At 25.0% G+C, this 20,913-nt stretch overlaps 3 protein-coding genes and 1 long non-coding RNA gene across 7 annotated transcripts; 2 read left to right on the plus strand and 2 right to left on the minus strand.

Moving 5' to 3' along the window:
- Positions 1 to 976: 976 nt before the first annotated feature.
- On the minus strand, positions 977 to 2,094 carry LOC124423778. The gene is made up of 2 exons (XR_006942153.1): positions 1,994 to 2,094; positions 977 to 1,834 (listed from the first exon to the last, which is right to left on the minus strand). It is a non-coding gene; the product is annotated as an uncharacterized LOC124423778 (long non-coding RNA).
- A 92-nt stretch (positions 2,095 to 2,186) lies between these two features.
- LOC124423777 (V-type proton ATPase subunit H) lies at positions 2,187 to 6,149 on the plus strand. 2 transcript variants are annotated; one of them, XM_046961956.1, is made up of 10 exons: positions 2,187 to 2,367; positions 2,518 to 2,599; positions 2,785 to 2,974; positions 3,060 to 3,278; positions 3,941 to 4,042; positions 4,502 to 4,707; positions 4,803 to 4,887; positions 4,949 to 5,355; positions 5,438 to 5,551; positions 5,643 to 6,149. In XM_046961956.1, the coding sequence occupies exons 1-10, from the start codon at positions 2,310 to 2,312 to the stop codon at positions 5,725 to 5,727; spliced, it is 1,548 nt and encodes a 515-aa protein (XP_046817912.1). In that variant the 5' UTR covers positions 2,187 to 2,309; the 3' UTR covers positions 5,728 to 6,149. The 2 variants fall into 2 exon arrangements, with proteins under 2 accessions (XP_046817912.1, XP_046817913.1); XM_046961957.1 differs by lacking the exon at positions 3,941 to 4,042 and having other exon boundaries at positions 2,189 to 2,367.
- Positions 6,140 to 11,206, minus strand: LOC124423773 (DNA-directed RNA polymerase I subunit RPA2). Of its 2 annotated transcripts, none has more exons than XM_046961936.1 (16): positions 10,874 to 11,206; positions 10,433 to 10,734; positions 10,111 to 10,350; positions 9,712 to 10,034; positions 9,378 to 9,637; positions 9,028 to 9,270; positions 8,667 to 8,944; positions 8,396 to 8,593; positions 8,189 to 8,296; positions 7,927 to 8,103; positions 7,626 to 7,840; positions 7,363 to 7,501; positions 7,132 to 7,288; positions 6,743 to 6,996; positions 6,479 to 6,643; positions 6,140 to 6,380 (listed from the first exon to the last, which is right to left on the minus strand). In XM_046961936.1, exons 2-16 carry the CDS (start codon positions 10,718 to 10,720, stop codon positions 6,168 to 6,170), a joined length of 3,258 nt encoding a protein of 1,085 aa, XP_046817892.1. In that variant the 5' UTR covers positions 10,721 to 10,734; positions 10,874 to 11,206; the 3' UTR covers positions 6,140 to 6,167. The 2 variants fall into 2 exon arrangements, with proteins under 2 accessions (XP_046817892.1, XP_046817891.1); XM_046961935.1 differs by having other exon boundaries at positions 10,433 to 10,765; positions 10,874 to 11,205.
- Positions 11,207 to 11,512: 306 nt separating this feature from the next.
- Positions 11,513 to 14,838, plus strand: LOC124423776 (rab5 GDP/GTP exchange factor). Of its 2 annotated transcripts, none has more exons than XM_046961955.1 (9): positions 11,513 to 11,942; positions 12,043 to 12,158; positions 12,347 to 12,604; positions 12,675 to 12,804; positions 12,897 to 12,994; positions 13,062 to 13,318; positions 13,391 to 13,522; positions 13,639 to 13,884; positions 13,958 to 14,838. In XM_046961955.1, exons 1-9 carry the CDS (start codon positions 11,794 to 11,796, stop codon positions 14,399 to 14,401), a joined length of 1,830 nt encoding a protein of 609 aa, XP_046817911.1. In that variant the 5' UTR covers positions 11,513 to 11,793; the 3' UTR covers positions 14,402 to 14,838. The 2 variants fall into 2 exon arrangements, with proteins under 2 accessions (XP_046817911.1, XP_046817910.1); XM_046961954.1 differs by having other exon boundaries at positions 11,513 to 11,972; positions 13,958 to 14,835.
- Positions 14,839 to 20,913: the final 6,075 nt, after the last annotated feature.

A 20,913-nucleotide genomic window follows, 5' to 3' on the forward strand; every position in this document is an offset into this window, starting at 1 on the left:
AAAGTGAATATTGTTATCACTGTTGTAAAATGCTCTGTAAAACATAGAACTTTATTGTTATATTGTAAAAATCTTATATATTTCTGGTATCTTTATACATTTGTTTTATTGAAAACATATTTATTTTGGTATAAATGGACAAATTTGTAGTGTGCAAAAAGAATTACCAACAATATATATATATATATATAATTGATCAGTGATCCTTGTAGATGACAAATTTTATAAAAGAATAGAAATTACTATTTATCGATAATGTTTTTACGAGACTGTCATATTGATGTATTGTTCTTTTTTGTTATAGAGAGCCCGATTTGTATTCAGGTGAATGATTAGCACCAAAAACGATGTTTGATCTCAGGATCAATTTATATATAGGGATACAGTTAATTTGCAATACTTAATTTCTAATATAGGTTATATGAACTGTCTTCCTCTATGTTTTATTTATATAGTTCCATTTTTATAAAATGTCAATATTAATCACTGATTTTTAATGTATATCTGCATATATATTATGTTCATGATAACTGGACCACCTATATTATAAATTATTACTCAGTAATTATATCATCTTATGATAATATTTTGTATATGTCAATTTTTTAAACAAAGCTGGTAACATAATACATAACTTAGCCAGTATTTTGAACAATTCATAATGAATTGGTATTAAAACAAATGACAAAGCAAATGTCTAATACAGTTAGTTATTTAGAACAAGGCGGCGAAAGTAACTTTGTACATATGAAGAGAAATAATATTTTGTGGTATTGAGTGTATGGGAAATGGATGAGACAGAGAAGAAAACTAATAGCACATCTAATAACAAGTTGATTGTTCAACTTAAAAATAGAAGAGTATGGAATACATTTATAAAAAGATAAATATTTGTCTGTTAAAAATGACTATTTTCTATGTTTATGTTTGATAAAAGTTATGTCTCCATATTTTAATGAAATAATTATACTTCAAATCATATTAATTGATTTTATTTTAAGTTGTACTTCTTTATGCGTGAAAGGACAAATCTTGTGTAATTTGTAAAAGATTAAAATAATTCAGGCTATAGTCCAAATTAGGTAAATCTACATATATAGAAAAACATGTCCATGTTATATAAATAGTCTTCCGTTCTTCAAGGATATAACCACTATGGAGAAAAAAAGTTTATATTTAATATTATAAAATATAAAGATTCTTGGAAATCTTTTCACCAATTGTGACAATATTGGGATGAAGCTGTATAACATTATTGAAGTATGCAGTTGTCAAAGAGCTTAGATATGATAAACTATAACATCTATTTTATACGCGCATGTGAAATATGTATACACAACAAAGATAATATAAAAATTCACATCATACATCAATTATATTGAATACAAAAATGTGAACCAGAAAAAGATTAATATTAAACAGATATTATACTTTAGAAATAATTTTATAGATACTCGCATACAATATTTTTTTTATTAACTATATTATCCAATGCAACAAAAGGATTTACCCTTATAAAGAATTCTTGTAAGGAATGTGAAACAAAAGATTAAGAAAATTTAACGTGTCATAATCGTCAGATTCAATGATCTCTGTGAATGTTGTATAGCAAATTATAAATTTTAATTTAGACTTGAATATATGCTGATGCACGCGATAAAAATTATTATGCAATAGGTCTTTTGTGTACGTTTCTCACAAAAATTATATATTTCATTTGAGAACGCAGATTTATAGCTATACAGAAGGAAAAAACAAATACAATATAATTGCGCGTAATTACAAAAATATCGCATTTCCAAGGATGATAGCTACATATACGATGAAGAGACGGCTATACAAGAAAAAAAAAAAAAACATCGTTAGAATGTAGTTTTATACATACACACAAATAATACTTATAAAATAAAGATCTTTTTACGAAATTACGTGTTCTCCATACTTATCTATTATGATTTTAGTTAGTAATTTGGAATACATTTTTATTCCTTACATTTTTATTCCTTCATTCCTATTTATAAATATTTTAATGGTCATTTTATAAAATATATTTAAGAATATAAACATTTAATAAATAACAATCTTAAAAATATTTATGCGATATTAGGAATATTATATTTGATTTTATGATGTTTCAGAATCTGCTATAACTGCTCCTTTTTTTTTTTTATACGTTGGTAACACTGAATGTTGGTCTTGTGATCACAGACAAGTGTAAAAGCAGGAGTAGGTACGAGTATAAAGTCACTCATTTTAATCGTTTAAGAATTTTTTATTAAATTTGTCATCGCTTAATATCGACGGCAGACATGGTGGAACGGGCGAATATTAAAGAAATTATTCCAGCATTACCCGACGAGAAAATTGGTAAATAACCTTGATAAAATTAGTTTTATAAGATGATAATGCCACTCCCAACATATGAAAACATATGAAATATCTCATTGCTTATTATTTATTTTAATATTTTCTTTTCTTTATTAAAACAATTAAATATTTACATATAAATTATTATAGATATGCTCGCCGCTACGAGTGCTCTGCAGCAGCAAGCAGCTGAAATAAGAAATCAAAGAATTAATTGGCAGTCATATCTACAGTAAGCATATTTTATCTATTTTAATGTAATCAAAATAATGTACTAACAAACATCTTCATATAACTGATCGACATGTAATATATTTATTTGATAATAGTTTAAATCATATCCAACATTACATTATTAAACTTAATAATATATCCAAAAATATTGTAATATTAAATGTATTATTTTTTACATTATAGATCACTAATGATACCTAAAGAAGATTATGACTTTATAGTAGCTTTTGATACAAGCGATCCTCATGTTCGGGAAGAAAAATTAAAGGAAAATCCACATCAAGCTGCAAAGACTTTTCTCAATCTTCTTGATCATATTTCAAAAGAACAAACAACACAATACATTCTTACAATGATAGATGATATGCTGCAGGTATTTAATTTAAATTATACAATATTTTACAGATAATTGTTATTTTTATATTTCAATGTCTTTACAAAATATTTTATTTTATTAGGAAGATCGTAGTCGTGTTGAAATATTTAGAGAACATTCTTCACGTAAACGAGAGTCGATTTGGGGACCATTCCTTAATTTATTAAATAGGCAAGATGGTTTTATATTAAATATGACTTCTCGTATTATAGCTAAGTTAGCTTGTTGGAGTCATGAATTAATGGAAAAAACTGATCTCCAATTTTATCTAACTTGGCTAAAAGATCAACTTAAACTGAGTGTAAGTATGCCAAATTTAATATCTAATAAAATTAGATAGTAAAAATTACAATGCATGGTGATAATACTTACATATTTGGATAAAAATCTAAATAAATTAAAAGAAATTTGTTATTTTTAACTCATAATTTGTTCCAGGATATTAGTAAAGCTTTTTATTTTTTATTTATGAACATATTATTTGCTCTAATTATATCTTGCTTTGCTATTTATTTTAGATAATATATTTATAATATATGCATAAACAAGGCACCTATTATTAACATATTATTTAGATTAAAATGTGCTTTTGTGAATTAATCTGATATTGTTATGAGAGAGTATTTCATGAGTTTGTATAATAACTTTAATTTTAACTAAATAATTAAACAAAACATAACTTAGAAATCGTTCTTTTAATATTATTTGTCTTTTATACTAAATGCTTGATAAATAACGTTATTTGATATATTTGTCGTATCAAATATGTTACAAATTAAAATTTTTTAATTAATTTGATTAATATATGTGGGAATTTTAAATAAAACTAACAGAATTTATATCTAACAATTGAAGTTCACACTCTTTTGATAACATTATTTCTACTGCTTTTTATATGGTGAAGGGTGAAATGATTAGTTATATTAGGAGTAGAATATTTCAAAAAATCAGATGGGGTTTTAGTTTGAGGCTCTTCAGGAGACAGATTTGCATGCAGAAGTAACGCAGGATAATTCTATGGAGGAGGCAGGGGAGGCCAATGAACTGCACGAATTACATAATCCGGTTGGTTTTGCAATAACAAATTATAACTACTGATATTTGAAAAAAACTACCTATGAAAGAAGAGCAGGGAACAGAATTATTCATTAAAGCACAAATAAAATAAAATTTGAAGTTACTAATTATAATTATAATAAACAGGTGCCAGAACAGTTGTTAGTTTACATTAATTATTAAGTTTTTCAGAATAACATTTATTTTATTAATTGCATTAATAAAATTAATTATATGAAATAGGTTTTAGATTTTATACTCTTTATATAACTAAACAATTTTTTTTTTTTTTAATATGTATCTATATCTTTATGTTTGTTTCTTTTTCTGCTTTTTTAGATTTCTACCTAAATAAAGTAATTAATCCATTTTTTACTATATTAAATGTAAATTGAATGCCTATTAGTTTACATATGTCAATTATTGTTATAGAAAATTTATATCATTATCTGGTTTTTGATTATTTAGAATAATGAATACATTCAATCCGTCGCACGATGCCTTCAAATGATGTTACGTGTAGATGAATATCGTTTTGCATTTGTCTCTGTCGATGGAATTTCAACACTTTTGAGTGTCTTGTCTGGCAGAGTAAATTTCCAAGTACAATATCAACTTATTTTCTGTCTATGGGTACTTACATTTAATCCATTACTTGCAGAAAAAATGAATAAGTACGTAAATTTAAAATATATGAAATGTATAAAGTTTTTATGAGTATTTATTTATTTTTATATATATATATATCTGTTTTTTTTTTTTTTTACAGATTTAATGTTATACCAATTCTTGCGGATATATTAAGTGATTCTGTTAAAGAAAAAGTGACTCGAATTATTCTCGCAGTATTTAGGGTAAGATAAAATAGTACTTAAAAATATATGGATATTATTTAAATTATCATATTTTCAACAGAATCTTATAGAAAAAGTGGAGGATGCCCAAGTAGCCAAGGAACACTGCATTGCAATGGTTCAATATAAAGTATTGAAACAATTATCTATTTTGGTACAACGTAAATTCGATGATGAGGATATCACGGATGATATAGAATTTTTGAACGATAAATTATTAGCATCTGTACAAGACTTAAGTTCATTTGATGAATACTCAACAGAAATAAAATCTGGTCGTCTCGAATGGTCACCTGTTCATAAATCTGGAAAATTCTGGCGGGAAAATGCTAGTCGATTGAACGAAAAAAATTATGAACTTTTACGCATTTTAGTTCATTTATTGGAAACGAGTAAAGAACCTATGGTTTTGAGTGTAGCTAGTTTTGATATAGGAGAGTATGTGCGCCATTATCCACGAGGAAAACAGTAAGTTAACCTGATCATTTATAATTACATATTATATTATACCGTTTTGTAATATAAATCATATAAAATATTTAAATTTAAGTGTTATTGAACAATTGGGTGGTAAACAACGAGTAATGCAATTATTGGGCCATGAGGATCCAAATGTAAGATATGAGGCTCTTCTTGCTGTTCAAAAACTTATGGTGCACAATTGGTAAGAATAGAAAAAATGAAAATAATAAAATTTCATTCGTAATAGTTTCCATTTTATGTGAGATAAATATTTTTTTTTTTTTTTTTTTTAGGGAATATTTAGGAAAACAATTAGAAAAAGAACAAACTGGAGCATCAGGAACTAAATCTGGCGCACAAGTACCTGCTAAAGCTTAATATTTTGCAATAGTGGGTAGCTATTTATCTTTTAGATAAGCAATCGTATAAATGCTTACATATTTTATTAAGTATTGATATTGTATGGTTATGTGATATATAATTTACTTATCTGTATAAATCGATATCACTATGTACTAATATTATGTACAAACAGTTTAATTTGCAACAAGACAAGATAGTCCATAAAAAATGTTCTATTGTCTTGTTATTCCATTAAATCTGATTCATTACTTCCATGTATAAATTATTAATGAATCAGTTTTTATGTACATATATAAAAATTCTTTAAATGTAAATGTTGTATAGCCACAAATATTTATATGTGTGGTACGATCGTATTACTAGAATAGTATATAACAGATTTTTAAAATTTAAGGAATGTTAGAAAAAATGAAAATATATGCCAATGTTAAAATATATAACAAATGTATTTTCCTTCATTTTTCTACAAATGATAATTTGACATTAATATTGCAGCAAGTAAGTTGAGTTACAAGGTATTTAAATATGTAAGGAATATCAATTTCTTTCACAGATTCATCATCCCCACAAAGTCTACACTTTTGTTTCTTTTCAGTTATACCTGTTGGGTTTACTGATAGTTCTAACACTGGTCCTAATAATGTTCCACACTTTTGACAAACTAAAGCCTAGAAAGTAACATTTTATAAATAAATAAATAAATAAATATATACAGTTAAAAAATAAATATTTTAAATTAGGATATAAAAGAAATACAATTACTTACAGTTGTTTTATCAGAGCAATGGAAAAGACGATCCTGAAGAAGAAATGAACATCCATGAGATATTAAAGAATCTCGTTCCATTTCTCCAAATCGAACACCACCACCTCGTCTCCGTCCTTTTATCGGTTGCCTCGTTAAGACATCAATGGGACCAGTACTTCTTACCTGTTAAAAAAAAAAAAAAAAAAAAAAAAAAAAAAAAAAAAAAAAATTGTATTCTCATATAATTTATATTAACAGTATAATTAACGAAAAGATACAAACCTGCCATTTGTCTGAGACCATATGACGTAATCTCTGATAATGTACAATTCCAAAAAATATATCAACTGTCATTTCACGTCCATCGATACCAGAGTACATTCTTTCTGTACCATAATAATTGTAGCCTCCACGTTCTAATAACTTTCCAAAGAACTCAACTGCTGTTTCATTTTCATCAAATCTAAATGGTGTTGCATCGTGTACTAATCCATGTACAGCCGCAGACTTTCCAGCCATTACTTCGATCATCATAGCTTCAATAAAAACAACAATAAATTTTTACTTTAGATTCAAAGGTTTTTTTTTTTCTTTTTTTTTGTATTTTTTTTTTTTTTTTTTTTTTTTTATATAGATATAATTGAACTACGTTAATTTTTAATCCTGTTTACCTATTGTCATACGACTTGGAAAACCATGAGGATTGAATACTATATCTGGAATTAGACCTGTCTCAGTGAATGGTAGATCTTCGGCTGGCCATTTTTGTGAACAAATACCTTTTTGCCCAGCTCTTGAAGCAAATTTATCACCAACACTTGGATTTCTCTGGAAGTATTTACTTGCGTTTATATAATTATATTGAATGAATTAATAATGTTTGAATAAAGTATTATACAAACTGGAATACGAAATGTAATACAAGCTCTTCTTGGAGTATTATTATTTAAAGTACCACATAATTTTACATTATCTATGTATATATCTTCTTTTCCGTGATATTTACCAGTTACATAATTAGATTGTTCAGCATCATAGTAACTAAAAGAAAGATCAAATATAATAATAATAATGTAACATAATATAATGAGCAGAACATATGGTAATATATTTTCGTAAGTTACTTAAATATGATAATATATATTATTTATTATTAATCACTTACCAATAAAAATAATCATTTTCTTTGAACATAGAGCCAGGTATAGGCAAGCCATCAGTATCTAGCTTTTCTGCGAGAAAAGGTTTATTTGGATCTCGTGCAAAGTAACTTTTCTGATCTTTTAAATCTATAAATTCTGATTTATAAACCATTCCGTGGGCAAAACCTCGATCATAAGCAGCTTTGTTGATAATCATTGCATCTTCCATATCATATCCCTAAATAATTAATATTACTATCTCTTAATTATATATATCATAATAAATATTATTACAATGATCACCATATAGTTATGATTACTTACTGTATATGAAATAACAGCTACAATTGCATTGGTACCCATAGGAAAATCATCTAAGCCCATTTTATCATAATGCATTGGTCTGAATAAAGGACTTGCTGGTGTTTGTAATCTATACAATTTTGTTTCAGATTGTTGTTTCCATGTATGACATGGTGTACCCATTGTTTGTTTACCCATCTATACATCATTGTATTGTTAAGATAACTAATTGATAATAATCTTAATTTTTTTTTTTATTCTAGCTGTATGTAAGAAGACTTACTTGACACTGATACATATTTCTTGGACTTTGATTACAGTCTGGCATAGGAATAAGACATGCTAAGTTACTTAAAAATGAAGTTTTTGCTAATTCTTGATGAGAAGTTAGCTGTAAATGTAAAATACATTTATATATATATATATATATATATATAAAAATATCAATATAGTCATATTAAAAGTAAATGTATACTAAAGGAATATTTACACCATCATAGGCTTCTTCTGGTGTAATACAAATATCCATATAAACTTGTTCAAATGTTCCAATAAGTTCTGTTTTTTTAGCAGCTAAATTCATTACCCGTCTCATCATACGTGCGGGATTAGTGAATAAATATAATCCTGGATATTGAGCTGGTATAGTTTTCTTTGGAATTAATACTATTTCCATTGTAGATGGTACCTAAGATTTAAGTTCTTGTAAATAAATAAACCAATCTACTATAATTCCCTATTATTTAATCAGAATTACATACTTCTTTGCCTTTTATCTTAAGTATTCTTAAATTATCCGATACTCTGTTTATTATATTGTCTTCAATAAGACCAATTAATTTCCCATCTAACATAACGGTATATGAGTCTTTCCAATTATCAGCAATAGAAATAGGTAACATTCCAAGATCTAGTAATACTGTTGGTATAGCAGCTTTTAAATCAGGGTTTGGATGTTTTGTAATAATACAATTCATAGTTAAATGATTTAATAAACCACATGGTGTACCATCTGGTGTATGTACAGGGCAAATAAATCCTGGAATAATTAAGATTATGAATATATAAAAGATACCAAATAGTTTCATACAAAGTTATTTATAAAGCATAATAAATTATTACCCCAAGCATCAGGTAAAAGTTGTCTGGTTTCTGTAGTTCTCATTCCTTGGAAGAAAGAGCCTCTATGAATTGCACGAAAATGACTCATATAACGCATTCTATTAATATTTTCTGCAACTATTGTAAGTCCACTAGTCTGCATTAAGCCTAAACCTGTAGGTGTTCTTAAATTTCCAGTAGATAAAAAATTTTCCATTTGTGATTCAAGAGACCCTCCATACTTTGTTATATGTAACATCTCCTCTAAGTTAATATATATATATATATATATATATATATATACAATTATTAGAACTATGTTTTAAATATATTAATGAAGTGTTTGAAATAAACAGTGTTAACATACTTACGCAATGTTAAAACATATTTAGCATCAGCGTTTCTGGCACGTTTCATAATTAAAATCCTAAGACCTGTAAGCCATCCATATAACTTTTCTTTTAACACTTGTAAATATAAATGGCCACCTAATAAACATTCCTGCATCATTACAGAATCAGCACCTTCTACAGCACATTTATTATTAGCAACAGCGAAAAGTTTTTTTGTCATAAATGCAAGTAAATAAAATTTATCTAATGGATCATCTAAATGTATAGCAATGCAATGCCTGTAAATTGAAAATATAATAATGGTAAATAAATATCATTGATAAATAAATAAAATATTTACTAAGATAATTACTTAATAATAAAATCACAAAATTCTGTATCACTTGAATCTTGAGGTAGTTCAAAAAATTTAACTCGAAACATCTTTCCAATATATGCTTTACATTGTTCATGTGTATGTAAGTCTTCCTCATGTACTGCACGTAACATATTTAAAATACAACCTCTATAATATAAATCATCTTCACAACCAGCCATTAAAGCATTGTATATAAAAATATCCGAAACATCAATTAAACATTTCAATATTAAGATGAGAGGTGTATAGTATAAAACTTTTCTATGTGTAAACATTAATTTTACAGAACCATTAGTAACATAATGCAATGTATTATTCTGTAATGTAAAAATAATAATTAATTAGAATACAAATAGAATAATTTAATAATATTTATAATAATAATTCTTTTACCGATGTAGTATTATCATCTCGAACGCTTCTTAAAAGTAATCCAAGATCACTAAATTGGATACCTCGAGCTTTCCAACCTGATCTTCGAATTGCAATAGGATAATTTCTTCTTGTCATCAATAACATACGTATGAGTCGTTCATGTCCTTTAATTATAAAATAACCACCCCATTCTTGTTCATGCTCTCCATGAGCAATTAATTCACTAGGATTCATTTTATTAAGATGACATCTATTAGACTGTTAAAAAATTATATAATTAGTTTTTCTATTATAAACAATTTTACAAACCATACTAATTGAATATTTTAAAAATGTATACCTTAACCATAATAGGTATATCTCCTAAATCTTTTTCAAGGATTTCTTGAGAAATGCCATTGACAGACCATCCTAATTTAACTGTTATTTTTCCTTTGTAAGTGGCACCTCTTTGTCTACACTCTGTAGGATATATTTTATAATTTTTTACACCAATTACATTAGTAGGGACAGATGGTTGATGAATCGTTACGTTATCTATCCATAACATAATTTTATCGCCACTGGCAAGTTGAAGATAAACTGGTAATATATCTATAATTGCTTGAGAAAGTCCATCTTCTAACATATAATTAAAAGAATCTACATGTGGAAGTCCTAAACTTTGTAATAACTGAAATATGCACAAGATATATATATATATATATATTTATATACATATATAATTATTTTAAATATTAAACAAAAAATAATTTTTGAATTGATAAAAATTTAATCTTACAGGATTTTGTATATCCGGAGGTATTCCAAAATCTGGAGAAGTATTGGTTAACTTTGGTTCAGATAACATTTTTATTAAGTAAAGAAAACAAATAAGATTATATTTTATGTTTGAAATGTAATTGTCATATACGACACTACTATCTAACCTTAATGTTTTCAAATGAATGCAACACGTGCAGACAAAAAAAAAAAGAAAAATTGGACGTTAGTGGATAAAAATTGTTAGGTTAGTAATATTGATAGGTTAGGTTATAGATACACGTTCGTATTATAAGGCATAACTCATGTCACGTGACGTAAATGCTATAGGTGTAGAGTAGCAATGAGAGGGATAATGTAATGTCTCTTTACAACGCTGCGTAGAATATATCCTCTACCTTACTCAAGGGCGTACATACAATTTTAAGAACCTTAGATATATAAATTTGTAAAATTCTTAAAATAAATTTAAAACTGAAATATTTGGATAAATTTATTATATTGTATATATGTTTTTTTTTTCTACTTTACAATAATGTTTTATAATTAACAAACATTGATATACGAAAATATAAATAGTTTTAATTTTAATTTATGGTACATGCATTCATTTTGATGGTTCCTTATTATTCGTTTTATACGCTTTATATTAGTGTTGCCAACCTTAATTTAGTCAAGGAAAGAAAAGTAAACGGATGACATTTGTATCTTCTGCTATCTGATATTTCTGTTTAATAACCGGTGGAAAATGATATTAATTTTAGTTATGTATAATTTGGGTATTAATTTTTAATTTACATACAATTTACAGGAGAGTAAATCATCGTAATAATATTGAAGTGTTACGGATCATATTTCTATATATAAATCCAAATAAAATATATATATTCTAGAAATTATGGAATTTTGCAATTCTATTAAAAAATAAAAAATAAAGATATGTATTCTATAAAAACACCTTCGCTTCGCATCGATGAGGCGGATTTGAAATGTAAAAATGGTTGTGGTTTTTATGGCAATGCAGAATGGGAAGGATATTGCAGCAAATGTCATCGAGAACATTTACAAAAGCAACGAGCACAAAGAGAGTATATATCAAACTTACAAACTATCGACATGTAAGAATATTCTCGTTCATTCTTATGAGATTTTTATATAATTCTATTTTCTTATTTATTATTATTGCAGAGATACATCTAATAGAACTTTATCCACTGGATATCATAAACATGAAGAAAAGAAATCTCAACAAGAAAAGAAATATAAATTATTAAATATTTCTTTTCGAAAGCCTACATCAAAGTGTAATATATTTAAATTATTTTTTATTATTGTAATATTTTTAATATATTTCCATCATATTTCTTATTATTTTATTATTTAAAATATATATCTATCTAACATAATGTATATTATTAATAATACAGGTATATTATTTAAAGTAATATGAATATTACTGTTTATTAACAATTCTTTTTTTTTTTTTCTATAGTACAAGGATGCCAAGAATTACTTTATGAATTAACAAAGGATAATTCAGATCTTGAAAAAATCAAAGCTGAAAATAGAGATCTTATAGCTTCAATAGTGAAAACACCAGTTGAAAAAGATGTACGAAAATGTATACATTCATTTGTAGTAGATATCCTTCAGAACAAAGATATCAAAAGAATAGAGGAATTATCAGAAATAACACAGAATTTTTATCAAGTGTTTGCTAAACGTTTAGAAAATAGTGTTAAATATACAGGTATTAAATTCATATAATTTATTATTCAAAATATTTTTTTATTAAAAAATATAAATAATTATTTTTACAGATATATCTGCAGATATTAAAGAAAGATTATTAGACTATGTTGAAAAATATTCCATGACATTATTGTACAGAATTCTATTTTGTCCACCGTTCACAACAGATGAAGAAAAAGATTTAGCAATTCAAAAAAGGTTTGTACATTGAAGTACATTTTAAAATTATTATTAGAATATGATATATAACATAATATAAAGTACATTCTTTTAAATTTTATTTGTAACAGAATAAGACAATTAAATTGGGTCAGTGGCAAGAATTTAGAATGTAGAATTCATGAAACAAGTTCTGAAGTTAGAGAACTTGTATATACATCTATAACAGGTTTGTAATATAGATTTTTTTTTTTTTATAGTTTAATGATAATTAATCAAATAAATATTTCTTTTAGATTTACTAAATATGGATTCTGCTAAAGCTCCACAGGAAAAGTTAGCATGCGTTATTTATTGCTGTAGAAATATATTTTTATTATTACAACAATCTGTAGGTGGTCCAGCTTCTGCAGATGAATTTTTACCTGCTCTTATTTTTATTGTTTTAAAAGCCAATCCTGCACGACTTAAAAGTAATATAAACTTCATAACAAGGTTTTGTAATGCTAGTAGATTAATGACAGGAGAAGGGGGATACTACTTTACAAATTTGGTATAATATTCATTTTTTATTAACGATGTTCAATACATGATAGTTTTAATTTATTTCATGATAAAATTCTAGTGCTGTGCTGTATCATTTATTGAAAACTTAACTGCTGAATCTTTGAATATGGCTGAGAAAGATTTTAATGCTTATATGTCAGGAGAAAGAGTACCAGCAAATACATGGGAATCAGCACTAATGATGTGTGAAGTAAATATTTTTTCTTTTTAATTCATTATCATAACTTTTGCATTCAAAATAATTATTAATATGCTTCTTCTTCTTCTTCTTCTTTTTTTTTTTTATTTCATAAATTTGATTTATAGAGCTTGCACTTGATGTGCGAAGATATAACGTTACTTGATAAATTAAAGGCCAAAAATTTAGAAATAATAAATGAAGCAAAAGAATTACAATGTAGAATGACACAATTTAAAGAAGATATAGAAGTTAAAGTAGCTACTGCAATTGAGAAATCACCATTATTAATAACACATAGTCAGAGATTGCCTACAAATTTAGATTCAGATAATATCGAAAATTATCAATTACCACCGCCTATTATACCTCAGGTAAATACATGAGTATGTGCATATGTTGTATTAAGTTAAATTTAATTGATTTAATATTTAACAATTTTTACAGGTATATTCACACCCTGTTAATGACCAATCCAATAATATTTCACTGACAAATAATTCAGTTGATTTGAGAACCTCACTGATGGATGATTGTATTACACCGTCCCCAACATTTGATTTTCCTTCTTTCACTGGCGATGGTAGTTTAGATGTTAGTAAAGCAGATGATGAAACAAGTCTAATCAGTTTAGATACACAATGTGATTTATTGATGACTGATTCTCAATTACATGAAAAAGATACACCTGATATATTGTTGGGAAATTCAAGTACTTCTAGTGCAAATCTCGTATCATCTATTGAATCAATAGGTCAAGAAGATTATCATGGTTTTACTATACAAGGATCACATATACCAACAATCCCTTGCAGTACAGGTGATTTGTCCATTAATTCTGCAGAATTGTCATCGGATAGTCATTACTCTACATATTTTCATAAGATGTAATGCTGTTTATAAAATTATTCTAAAATTTACAAAATTATTCTTTGGATAATTACACATGATAAATTTAAAGAGATAAAATTATAAATAGAAAACAGATTAGAGCATTCCTTCTTATGAATATGTATCAAGTTAATGATTATTATAATCTATTAATACATCATACTACTTTTGACTTTATCGATTAAGAAATTAAATCAATATTTCAATATATTCAGTGAAAGCTAATCAATTATTATCATTATTGTATATAAATAAAGTGATTTAATGTAAGATTTCAGTTTTGATCATATATTAATTAGATAGCAAATATTTTGAATGTATACAAGAATTCAGGGAAAATATGAGAGATTCGTGTAGACTTAAATTTTTTATATACTTTTTTTATTTAATTCGTAATATAATTAAATGTGAAATAATATTTATTCTAATATGTGAAATAATATTTGTTCTAACAAGACACATTTTGTTGGAGTAAAAATTTCTATAGATTGTTTTGAAAATGATTTTGAAAATAGTAATAATTCAACATGAATATAGTTAATTAAATTTTGGTAATAGTATTATAATCTCTTTTCTAAATACAATATAAACTGTGGAATGTTGTGCGCGTGTATATATATATATATATATACATTTTCTATCCTAAAAAAAAAAAAAAAGAAAGAAAATGGTAACATGCATATATTTGATATAGAAATCAACATCAAAATATAAAAAATAAATTGCACCAAATAGCTAAAAAATTAATAACTGACCCACCTATATTAGTACAATAAATCGTTCACGAGACGCAATCTTTATGGAGGAATCTTCATTGAATTATTTCTCAGATCTGAATTGTGATTCTTTCTATAAATATTAATTAAAAATATTAATTTACAACAATATCATTTCAAATTATTTAGAAAATGTGAATAACTTTGAGAGTTATATAAATTTTCATACTTTAGGTATTAGTACATAGAAAAGGACCATGCAGATACAACATTAATTAAGAAACACATAAGTATATATACATATGTATTTAAACACATTCTCCGTAATAATGCTTTCGTTGTCAGTATACGTTTAGCTTTCTAATCATTTTAACGCTTCAAAATGGATAAGAGATATATAATTGTAGTAAGAAAAGGAGATCTAGTCATCTGCGAAAAAGAAAGTTTATTAGAATTATTCACACGTTTAAGACATCAATGTCTTTTACAAGTACATCCGCGGAAAAGTTTTCCAATAAAACATGACTTTCTATTGCCGTGGATTCGATGATAACAATACTGTAAAATATTATTTTTTTTGAAATATATACTTTTTTACACGCCATTGATTACTTTAGTAAAGTGTTCAGTAAAGTGACGATGAAATCTCTTTTAAAAAATCTACCGGAAGAGTTTTTGGTTTTCTTTTTTTCTTTTTTTTTTTTTGTACTCTTGTTTGTCGTTTTCTCGACATTTCTTTCACAATAATTCGTTCGAAGTGAATCGAAAAATTATTTTGATAATAAGACCACTAGATGTTAAAATATACGATATAAATTTATTTTGCTCATTCATAGATATCTATAGTGATTTGAATAATAACTATGTATTACGTTGATTATAATATTTCAACTGTTTCGAATAGGAAATTTTGATAAAGAAAATGGCAGAAGAAGAATAATTTTTTTTTTTTTAATTTTGAAGCAGAACAAACTTTATACGAGTTGATTATATCCGAAAATGGAACATGGAATAAAAGAGGATTTTTATTATTATTTGAAATTGTAACGTTAATTGGAAAATATACGAACAAAATGTTAGACGTCATTGTTAAATCGAATTACTGCAAAGAGACTCAAATTTGGAAGGGAAAAAAAATCAAACAATCAAGAATAATGTAATGTATGAAAGCCATGAAAAAGATTGTAAATATAATATCATTCAAATTATTGGAGTAAGATGGAAGTCGATAGAGTCATCGAAATATTTAAATATGTGTGATATAAAGTAAATATAATTTTTAATGCGTTTTTTTTTTTTTTTTTCGAAACATTTTCTTTTCGAACCGTATAAAAGATTTTGAAAAATCTATTTGATCGATTTAAAAACTTCTTTGTGTATTTTATTTGTAATTACATTCTTTATGGTAATGTATCTATACAATCAAATAATTTGTTCTACGGAATCCTTTTATTTTTAATTAGCTTTTTTGACGGTGGAAAAAAAAAACTCTAACCTTCGATAAAATTAATTTAAACATTTATCATTTAAATATTTTACTTTTATTATACTAGAGCGATTTACATATATTTAAATAGAAAAATTGTGGATTTTTTTATTTCGGATGATCCTATCTTTAGATTTTTTTCTATACAACTTGGAGTTCTGTTTTATTTATTTATTTATTTATTTTTTTCTTTTTAAAATCAACTACTTCATAGCTTATTCATAAAACATTATATAGAAGATAATTGTTTATTATTTAAAGATATTGATAAATGACAAGAGGAATTTTTACTTCGCATAAAAACATATTTTAATAAAGTATTGTAGTTTTGTTTTTAAATTCAGAAAAATGCATTTTTTTCACATGTATTTACATAAGAATGCACTTACATCACGCATTTACAAATGATCATTTTACATTTCTATCGTCGTCGACTTCTAATGGATTTATAAATATATATATATATATATAGTCATTATCATACATTAATTAGAGTTGATCGTAGTCAGTTTTGGTTCTTTGTAAAAAAAAAAAGACAATATTAACAGACTTCGAAAAGAAAAATATATATTTACCTATGACGTTGATTGATTTATAAGTGAATTATTTCTTTTTTCTCTCTCTCTTTTTTTTTTTTTTTTTTTTTTTTTTATAGAAATAAACAATTTATCTTTTTTCTCCGAATGGCATATAAAGGGAGATAAGCAATTTGTCCTTTATTATAGCAGTGTTACAATATATTATATTGCATTATATTGTATTACATTGTATTATATTACAGCGCAATTTACATGATAAAATAAATATTTGTACATCATATAAATACATATTTGTACATATATACAATTAATTATACATAAAATAATTATCAAAATTATATGTATTACTAATAAAAATGAAAAATAAAGATAAGTATTCTATTAAAATCTCCCCTCTATTCTCTTTATCTAAAAAAAAAAAAACTGTATTGCAAATTCTGGATAAAGAGAAAATTTTTCTCACAAATTGAGTTTTGTATCAGGATCACATGATGAAGAGGTGACACGCGAAATTGTAAATTATGGTCTCCTGTTAAGAATTTCCAATTCTAGAAAAAGCGAAAATTTTTCTTGCAAATCGAACTTCATAAATTTTTTATCTTCTCAACATTTTTTGCTCTCTTATTTTTACATCATAGAATTATTATATAAAAATTAAGTTGTTATATGGAGAATAATTGATGTAATAGGGGGACAGAAAAGTAATGTAGCTTTCTTAAATTAAATTTAAACGAATAAATTTTTAACAAGTTTTTATTTTTAATTACAATCATATATCGACATGCGCAAAAACGACATTACTTTCTGGTCCTCCTAATAATAATGAATTAAGAAAGAACATATTGAATTTTTATTAAACATTCATTTGCATTTTAATTATTTATATATACGAAATATATTGTAATTGCCAATTGATATTTACTTAATCATATAAATATAATATTGATATAATATAATGCTATATTATATAATTTAAAGTCATATAATGCAATATATATTATGCTATATATTAGCGGTAGACATATTGATATATATATATATATAATATATTAGCAGATCAATAAAGTATAACAGATTTTATTATTTAACTTGTAATTTTTTTTTTTTTTATTTATGACTGATATCGATACATCATTGTAAATTTAACTTTCGTTTTCACGTTTTTTCCCATCCTCTACAATGTATATCCTTATATTCATCTATAGCATAGATTTTTTTTTTTTTTTTAAGGATTATTCTTCATCTTTTCTTCCTTTTGCGTAGCTTTTATATTTTGTTGTGTATTTTTATTGTCATCACAAATTTTGCATTTAAAATTAGTTTGATTACGATCAGTTGATCAACTTGAATCAATTGAAAAAAATATTATATTACTTGTTTTCCATATTTGTTTAATTTATTTTGATTGTATTTAGAAAAAAGAATCTCAGATTTATTAATTTTTTTAATTTTTTGGTCATAAAATTCCTATGTTATTAAAACCGGAAGACTGTAATATTTTATAAATTAAATCATATATGACACACACTTACACAAATATAATTAATAGTTTATATTAAATTGGATGAAGAAAATTGAATAAACTATCGAGAATATTGAAATTTTGGAATTTTTGAAATAACTATTATGTCATGTATTTATTATTATTATTTTTTAGATCTATATAAATGACAACAAATTAGTTTTATTAATACTTTTATTCTGTTTTTCGTTGATTAGAAAAAAACAAAATCAGTGTTTGTTGGTCTGTAAGATTTTATTTAATTAAAGCAACGAAAACATGTCGTACATGGACAATGAATGTGGTTAAATTATTCGTGTACAACTGATGAAGTCTTTGCTCAAGTCGATTAGTATTTCTCCACCACTAAGCGAGTAAGTTACACTCGTTTGTTTTATAAAGAACTATTTGTCTGAATAATAGTTTTTCTTTTTTTTTTTTATTTTAATATTTTGGTACGATAATAAGACAGAATAATACTCTCTTGTCTCGTGACGATTGATAAGATTTTTTATTTCATCTTTGATATTATTTTCTTAGATTAATATTCAAGTTTGCTATGGCAAAATTTATCCAAAATAAAACAAAATTTATGGACGAAACTACAATCTATAAATAATAGTAATGGTAAGCATTTAACAGTTAAAATTTTATTTAAATTTCGAATAACTTTTATGTTTTATTTAATTTTAATTTTAATTTACAAATGTTAATAATATTATTTGACCATGGTGTTATCGATTAATTTTTTATAATAACTATTTCAAGCCTCGCACTGTCTTCTAAAATAATTTCATTTTTTTTTTTTTTTTTTTTTTTTTTTTTTATTGTACAATGTAGTTCTGATAAAAAAGAAAAACTAATTTTTCTTAAATTTTTATTTATTTAAGCAATGTTAAGTTCTAACAAAAATATGAAAAATATGAAAAGATATTTAATTCACAATAATATATAAGATTATTTGATTTGTTTTTCATTATGCACGTAAAAATATGTATTTTAGAAGACTTGAATAAGATGAATAATGCATCTTGAATAATATGAATAATACAAGCATGAATAGATGTTGCTTGTCTTCATTAATTGATCCGAGTTCTTTTCAAATATTCACTTTGGTGAGAAAAATGGATGGTACTGCAATCCTGGATGATTCATGCACAAGATGACATTGATGGTCGATTTTGTTGTTCATGATATGCAAGTCAAATTTATTCAGAAACATTCTTATCAGCATAATCTTTGTACTTTATGATATAAACTTTTTATGAACACTAACTCGATCGTTAAATCGATGATCATTGCAAGGATCATTGAAATTTGTAAATATTGTTAAATATTTATTTTAGATAAATATTTTTTATTTATAAATTATGCCTTGTTTTAAATAAATTTAGTCGAAATAAGAATGAATATTAATCTGAGAAAATTTAATATCAATTATTTAAGAAAATTATTAAAGAAAATTAATATCAAAGATCAAATAAATAATTGCAATAATCGTCACGAAATCAGAATGTATCGTTCTGTCTTATTGTCATATCAAAATTTATGTTAAAAATTTATTATTCAAGAAAGCCTATTTTTTGTAGATAGGAGAACTTAAAGAATTGAAAGGAAACTTGTTTTTCTAATGGAGAAGAAATACTTATCGATAAATAATGATCATTAATTTAACATAATTCGATCGTAAAAGATTAATATCATAAGTATCGAGATTATTAAAAAGATAATTAATTTTTATGTACGACGTTAAGATAAGATAAATTGTTTTTTTACTTATATTAGAAAAAAAGTATATTGCCTTAAGACATTTGAGGAATATAAAGAAAAAATTTTTAACTAAAAATAAATTTATATGATAATAAAATTAGAAATCTTATAGAATTTTATAAGCTTTGTGAAAAATTCTTTAAGCAAAAAAAAAAAAAAAATACCTGATCTTTTTCTTTTTAGTTTAATAATTAGAGAAATATGTTTCTTCGAAAAATATCTTATAACCACGAAAACTAACGTGATCGTTGAAAACTAACAAGATCTCGAGATGATGTAACGATGACTTATTACATTTAAGAGTTTCTTTGTGCTAACTTTGATTGATTATTTTTTTTCTTCTTATTCCGTAATTAGTTGTCATTTATATTTTTTATTTTTCAACGTTTATTCGTACTATTGTATGCCTGTAATATATCGTTATAGCATATTTCTATAAAAAAGAATTTAATTCTCGTTGGAAATTAGGAACTTCTCGCAGTTAAGAAAAATTGGTATTT

This window comes from Vespa crabro, chromosome 4, assembly GCF_910589235.1.
Source record: "Vespa crabro chromosome 4, iyVesCrab1.2, whole genome shotgun sequence".
NCBI lineage: Eukaryota > Metazoa > Arthropoda > Insecta > Hymenoptera > Vespidae > Vespa > Vespa crabro.